Genomic DNA, 7,729 nt, shown 5'->3' with positions numbered 1-7,729 from the left:
CGTTGCGTATGTTTGATTGTTTTCGCCGTAAATTCTTCGTCCGAACTCGGATTTGAGTGATTCCAAGTGCGTTGGATGCTTGACGAAGAGTTCGATCCGCTCCAGTGGTTAGACTATCTGTAGAGTGATCGAGACATGAAGGGCATTGTCCTTTTTGTGAACATTGCCGGGTTCCCGATTGGCCCGGGTCTTCGTTGTTCCGAAATCCTATCAGCTCACGTAGTTCGTCGATTCACTTCAATCGTTCATCGACGTCAATTGAACTCCTGTAGATCAGATAGTGATGTTCATTGTCGCTCTTTAACACTGAACCGTTCGTGGAGACCTATAGGCAATTTTCGATGCCTACAACTATCTCAATCACTTTCTTTGTCAGACTCTCTAGATAACTAAGAGAGATTTTAAGGAAATCTGGCACATCCGTGGGACTCGAAGCAGCGATGGGAGACGGTACGGAAACTTCTGAAGATACAGAGCCAAGTAAAAGACCAGCAGGCGATTTCGGCGTAGTAGCTTGGGAGGGAACGTCGACATCCAGCTGAGATGGACTCGATTGAAGAATCATAAGTTCCCCCGCTCCAGATGATCTGGGCACGTCTACGACTTCTATAGAGGCTAAAGAAATTGTCAATAAGGTCGTCGGTGGGAGAGTTATCGTTGAGAGTTCCAAGCAAGGTGGTTCTGACACCTGAGCTAAGGGTAGCATAAGTTGTTGCGTTGAAGCAGGGATAACAGCGCTTGCCTCGTGTATCATAGGATCTACACGAAAAGATTGTTTAACAGAATAATAAAGATTAGTCGTAAATAATAATGAATGACGCTTACCAGTGAGAAGCGGAGGAATGTAGGCTGACGCTTTGTCTGAAGAAGATGGTGGTCGAATATCCCACTCACCGGCATCATCGCTGTCATCACCCAAGTTGTCGTTGTTCTCATCACTCCCACTTTGATCACCATCATCATCTATGTCATTTGCACCATCGCTATGATCCGTAGGCTCCTCTTCGTCTATAAGGGGAAATGATGGCGAGTCCCCAGTGATGGTAGGTTTCGATATGACTCCAGTAGTAGGGCTGGGTTGTGTGTCTCCTACAGGTGGTAATAGCACGGAAGCGGAAGGAGACTTGTCTGTTACCAAGTCTTGTTGGGCAGCCGTCGTAGATTCTTGGACCGGAGGCCTATCGTCTTCAACGCGAGGGGCAGAAGCAGTATCACGAAGTGTGTCTTCAGGGGCAAACTCCATACCCCCTGCAAATGATTCATCTCCATGTTCTTCTTCATTCAATGAATGTGCAGAAGAGGCCCTGCCTCCTAAAGCGGGACCAACGCTGGGGAGACCAGGCTGAGGCAAGAGTCCCATAGCAGTTGATTCTTGTTCTTCCTCTTCAGCATGCCATGCTTTTTGAGCATCTGACATAAGTTTAGAAGCAGGGGGCTCGAGCGCTAACTTTCGACGAGCTCGTTTGCCATACTTGGCTTCTTCAGTCGGGTCTAGTGCTCTTTTTCCAGTGGCACTCTTACTCTGAGTCTGGACTCTTGAAGGTTCCACTTCGTGGGTGTCCAGCATCCTGACCTCTTCCTGAACTCCCTCTGGTGATTGTCGTCGTTCGTCCTCTGTAATCGCCTTTTCATATGATAAATATTCGTTAGCACCCCGGACACGGGACCTTTTAGCACTTCTCTTCGAAGCATACCATTTGTGGATGGCTCTCAAGCAAGAGGTATTCATGTTGTAAGCTGAAATTTGAGAGGCAGCTTGGTACCACGTGCAAAAGCTTAAAGAAGTACGAACGTTGGGCATCTTGTGCGGCAGTCGGAATTTCGCTCCCGTACATCCTGCTACCGAGTAATACCAAGCTTTTGTTCCTTCATACACATTACCTGTGTACGCAAGAGTAGGGTTTGGATTCCCGACGTAAATCTGATCATAGCCAAATTGCCGAGAAAAGCGATAAGGCTGATATGGTTCAATAAAGCACTTCCTCCCTTGCTGAAAAATAAGATAGCCTGGGCAAATATTTATGAGCCACCAAAAGGCACCTCTACTGAGTATGGTAAAAGAATTTTGTCCCAGAGTGTCTTGATGGATCTCTCCATACGCACCGCCCTCGAAAACGGGAAACTTGCAAGCGATCTCGTAATTATGGTCACGCCTGAATATTTCACGGAATTTAACTTGATACCAACCGACCCATTGAGCGGTTTCTAATTGCTGAACAAGAGGAGCCGAGGTGTCACTCGACTCAGGAGTCGACATTATCGAAGGGCAGTGCAACACAAACCAAGATACCAAATAAATATATGGCATTGGCACTCGAGGGGTCGGAGTTTGAATGATAGTCTTCCCATCTGAGTCCAACTTCTTGACGGCGACAAATTCAGAAGCGAGTTCTCATAAACCACTCTGCAAGCAGCACACCATGGCCGAAAGAAGATTTAAGGGTCGTCCATGAGCTAGAAGTACAGCAGGGTATAACACCTCTACCGTAATAGCGTCCACTGGCCTGGTGGGTACCACGCAACGCTTCAACCAAAGAGTAAGAAAACCCGCGAACAGGGCCATGTCGAAGATTGGAACTTCTGCCTGATAATGGAAGCTTTCGAAGGTGGTAAAAGCGGGGAAGACATCCTCCTCTACCTCACAAGTGTAGTGGGAGGTCGCATCGTTGATACGCTCGTTGATTTCTTCAAGAGTACCGGCGGCTAAACGAGTCACTTCAGCTTCCTTGTCCCACAGATTTCGAAAAAGATATTCTGCCCATTGTCCTTGTTTCACACCACTGGCCCTTTTTCCAGTGATTTGTGCACAGATCTGGAAATGGCACATCAATTCCCAATAAGTGTCATAGATGTCGGGGGCACCATGCTTCAGGATCTCCAATTCCCTATTTTCGGGGACGAACTCCTCGTAAGGCAGCTCTCCAAAAGACAAGCCAGAAATTTCAAACATCTCATGAAGAGCGAAACCTAATTCACCAGCAAGAGTGAAAAATGTACCGGTGTGAGGATTATAAAATTCTAGCATAGCAAAAAGTCCGTTGTAATTTGGAGAAATCCCATATCGAGTAGCCGTTATTGGAGTCCTCGGTTCTGAAATCCTCAAAGGTTCTTCCAGCTCCTCCAAGACAAAATTTATCATTCGGGGCCACCAGTCTGTCTCACTCGAATGAACCCACGTTGGAGCCCTAAAGTCTTGAGCAGGGAACTCTCCTTTGACAAAGATAAACTTTCTAATGAAGACCTTCGCCAGCTTAGCGGGTTCACCGACGGGATGTTCCTTCTTGAATAAGCCTGGCTTCAAGGCTACAAATTGATTAAAACCAGCTGGGTGTGTGCCCCGAGGAGTAATATGCCCAGTAGCAACACCTCCTTGATCCTGGACAAGTTCCCAATTCATTGACCGTGGGATGGAAGCGCACTGATAATAAGAAATCAGCCACATTCGCTCTAGGTTGGGAAGGAAAAGACGACGATGGTTGACAGCCCTCGGCCATTTGTAGTTCCCCTCCGACATCCGCTTGGGGTCCATCTTAACAGAATCCCCGAAGAGGAATGATGGTTTCTTTAAAATCTCACGTTCGGTGGTCTCAAATTTAGCATTTGTGGCTAAGGATCTAAGAGTCTCGGGGAAGGCTTGAGTGATGAGCTTCGCCCGCTCTTTGTTGGTGTCCTGGAACACCGGATATTCGAAGGCAAAGCTGAAGACCGTGTTTTTCTCCGCACCTCCCGCATGACCGAAGTAATGGTTGAAAGAAAGAGGCTCATTGGAGTAGCACACTGTAAATAGAAAAGTCAGTCAATTAAACTCAGGAGTCTAACTCAAGAAGGAAAATTCTGGATCTACGTCCAATACAGGATTTTAAACGCAAGGCCCAGACCCGCGTCCAGGTCCCAAAACGCAAGGTCTTGACCCGCATTTGAGGTTTAAAACGCAGGATCTCGACCCGCATCTGAGGTTTCAAACACAGGGTCTCAACCTGTATTCAAAATTTGAAACGCAAGGTCTGAACCTGCGTTGAGATATCATAAACGATGGAGCTAACCATTCGTTTTAAGACCGAGAAACACTAAGTACGATCTATATGTTCTAATAGGGGAAGGCAAACCCCTAATCAGAAGATCGAAGGGAAGGAATCTGTTAAGATAACCTTCAATCGTCCAGACTTACCGTTAATTGAGGAAGTCGGAGACGACGGAGCCACAGCGTGGACATCTCTGGGGGTTTTAACCGAAGGAGCACCCTGAGTTTGGGCGATCTTGGATTTGGAGGCCATTCGCTTCTTAGGAGCCATTCTAATAGTGACGAAGAAGAGGTAGAATGGATTAACGAAAGATTTAGGGATGAATTTCTCCTTCGTTGAAGCGCTGGAGAAGATGAACAGGAATCCTGTTAAGCGGTTGATAGGAAGGCAAGGAAGAGAAAAGTCAAGCGACTTTTTGATTTGACCTCAGCGGTCTATTTATATACAGCTGTAGTCGTCAAATCAGCGCGGGATTTTAGGTGAAAATCCCACCCGAAACGCGATTTTTGCATTTTTAAATAAGGGGCCTTAGCTTCCAAACGCATCACTGCACTCGGTTGAACGCATGATTTAACCAGACGTTTAAGCGACGACCTCAGTCGATCACACAACTAACCCTTTCAAAGAGGTTAATATTCCAAGTGATGATGATATGGTGGGTTCCTCCGAGGCTGTCTTCCTGACTAAGCTGGGGATGAAGTCCTTTTCATACAGGCATGTGGTTCTCTCTGTCTATGACAATAGATTGCTCTTAAGCCAGGAAGTGCTCAACCTCCCTGAAGATGACGAACTTGGTCAAACAGACTAAAGTCCAAGTCATTATTGACGAACTAAACAAGAAAGAGGATGTCAACGAATTTGTCTAAGACCCTGAGATGCTCCACTCAGTCTGCGATGAGGTGCATTCAATCAACAAAATTTGGGATCCAAAGTATTCCGAAAATTCATCCCAGTCAACCACGAACTTTCGAAAACTTTGGAGGGGGTTCTGTAGGCTGTCTAAAAATCACAATGGATAGCTGATCCCCATCAAGCTCTAACAATGAAAGTTACAATCAGACGACTTTCTTGTTACCAACAGAAAGCTGCAATCGAAGGATGCCCCTATGGATCATGAAGAAATTATAAGTCGAGAGGTAGAATTCATCCCTACAGTCAAAACACAAGTGGCTACGTTCCAAAAGTCAAAGCAACGCAACCATTGCATCATCAGCTATCAACACATCCTCATATTCGAGACGATTGATCTTGATGGCTGCGACAACAACATGACTAATACTATATTAGCAACTATTAGAGGCGCTGATGAGCAGTGTAATAATTTTAGAAAAGCGAAAAGATCTAGAGAGCTGTGGGCAAATATTCGACATACTGAGAATCAAATGGTTAAAGCCATGCAAAGAGACCTTAGTGGAGATCGTGACCTGCAGTTGATAGAGCGTTATTGAGATGCCTCAATTGTCACAAATGGCCTGAATAGGACCTTCTCGAATGGTCATTGGTGTCATCCATATGTAAAGATAAAGGCAGAACGCAGCTCCAAACACTGCAAAACAAGCACAGAATCTATGCCAGAACGCAAGTCAAGGTTCTGACTCATTCAAACATGATCCATGCAGTTTCGAAAACCGTTTCTCACCCACGATCTGAGGAGTGGTTTACGTGGGTTGTTACAACCGATTAATGAGGCGACTAAACCCTCATTTGTACGCAGATTATGGGGGGCAGTTACACCCCTAATCTCCCTATAAATATCAACAAACTCAACAGAGTTCGGGATTCGGAGATAGAGATCCAAGGATCGGATTTGGAGAAGAGAATCTAGAGGCAACGATCTTCAACAAACTGAAGAGTTCCAGACATTCGATACTTGGCTTATTAACCGAATTATTTTTGGTTCAAACAACTCTTTTCTTATTAGAGTTTGTTACTCATTCTGAATCACAAGACTCGTCAAGAGTTATCAACCAGACAAGTCATTTGTTCCAGCGAATTGAGATTTTCGGATCATCAACGGAGAGCAAGTTCGACGCAAGCATTCGAAGGAAGCACTCCATCGCCACCGTGAAGAACCCAGAATTAAACAAATGGGAGAATCCAGATCATTCTCTTCTCTTTTGTAATCAGGAAATCCAATTGTAATCGAGAGTTGAGAGATTTGTAAACGTTCTTTTTCTAAGCAGTTAGAGAGAATAAAATCAAACGTAATTCTTTCATCATTTTCTTACTACAAAATTTTCCACAAACAGTATAAAATCTCAAATAATATAAACCGCAGATAACAAACAGAGGCTAGCTATCATTTGCAACTCTCGGCTTTCTTATTATCATCTTGTCCTATCCTATGAAGCACGTAATGCCATTATCGTCTTTGGTTAGAGTAGTGAGACTTACCAAAATGCCTAATATACCCATCAATGGAACATTAACTTAATTAGCTAAATAGTTTACCGCAACTTCAACAAGGAATCCCTTCATATTTTATTTTTTTACTGTTTTGATGGGTTAAGAAGAACATATTTGTTGGTCAGTTATTGAACAGGATATAATTTGCAGAGGAGTGATTAAAGTCATATAACTCATTCTAATCATATGACTATAAGTGTTGATGTCTCTTCTTTAAATACCATTCAAGAAAAGTTTACTAGTAGTGCATTCAAAAACATTATCTACCTTATCTAAGATTAGCTCAATTGTGGCATCAGATACTCTAAGTTCAGATTCAGATAGAAGCGCAATTAGCATCAGTTTGACCTGTAAAAAAGAACTGCAAGTGTGAGAATATGTAAAAAAATTCCCACAGCGTACACATTTTTTAAGGCTACACTTAGTCGTCGACTTGCACTAATGATTTACATGTATACTTTAATTGAAATTTTCTCATCCCTACAACAGGTAACGGCTCTTTTAATATGATATAACGGAAAGTTGCAACCGACCATGCATCATACGCATGTCCTCCATAAGCCACATAACTAAATTTCATATGACTATAAGTGTTGCTGTCTCTTCTTTAAATACCATTCAAACTTAGGCTTAAGTGTATTGTTTCTCCGTAGGATAACATGTATGTAGTATTTTCATTTGACTTGTTAAGAAAGAGAAATTAACTTTGACTATGTGGAGTACCTGCACATTTTTGTAATAATGTGCACTGTTGTTTATGAGAAAAGCATGGCGCTTCACATCTGCTGCATATGTGAACATTGAAGTCTTAAAAATCCTTTTCATTATACAAAAATCTGAAATTATAAAAGAGAATTGATTGTTATAGTTCTATGCTTTAATATATCTTTTTCATGGTGAATCATACTCTTCCACCTATCAAAATATGTTTTTTCAAGAAGAAAAAATAGGGTGAGATGTCCCGTTCAATTCATTGCCAGAATAAAAAGTAGTCGGTCTTGGACAGGCTGGGGAGTAAAGGTAGACAAAACATCAACCAATTCATACCCGCAAATAAGGAGAGGACCATTGTCGTTACCAGATATTTGGATTATAGATAGTTGATACAATGTTTACTTAAACACTATCAAACCCAAAACCACTAGATAAGCAGTTTCCAAAAAAGAGTATATCAGCTAAGCTCTGACACATAAAGTACAATTAGACATTACAGATCATTGTTTTTCCCCTTAGACTATCTCCAGCAGGTGGTTTTTTTTTTTTTTTTTTTTTGGGGGGGGGGGGGGGGGAGCAGTTGGTTT

At 43.1% G+C, this 7,729-nt stretch overlaps 1 protein-coding gene across 1 annotated transcript; it reads right to left on the bottom strand.

The window, feature by feature from the left end:
• Positions 5,207 to 7,497, bottom strand: LOC109821274 (calcineurin B-like protein 1). Its single transcript, XM_020387459.1, has 5 exons — positions 7,476 to 7,497; positions 7,152 to 7,264; positions 6,696 to 6,776; positions 5,395 to 5,446; positions 5,207 to 5,277 (listed from the first exon to the last, which is right to left on the bottom strand). The coding sequence occupies exons 1-5, from the start codon at positions 7,495 to 7,497 to the stop codon at positions 5,207 to 5,209; spliced, it is 339 nt and encodes a 112-aa protein (XP_020243048.1).

This window comes from Asparagus officinalis, chromosome 8 (assembly GCF_001876935.1).
Source record: "Asparagus officinalis chromosome 8, Aspof.V1, whole genome shotgun sequence".
Taxonomy (NCBI): domain Eukaryota; kingdom Viridiplantae; phylum Streptophyta; class Magnoliopsida; order Asparagales; family Asparagaceae; genus Asparagus; species Asparagus officinalis.
Note: the sequence above shows the minus strand (reverse complement) of the source record. Positions and strands in the feature narration are given on the sequence as shown.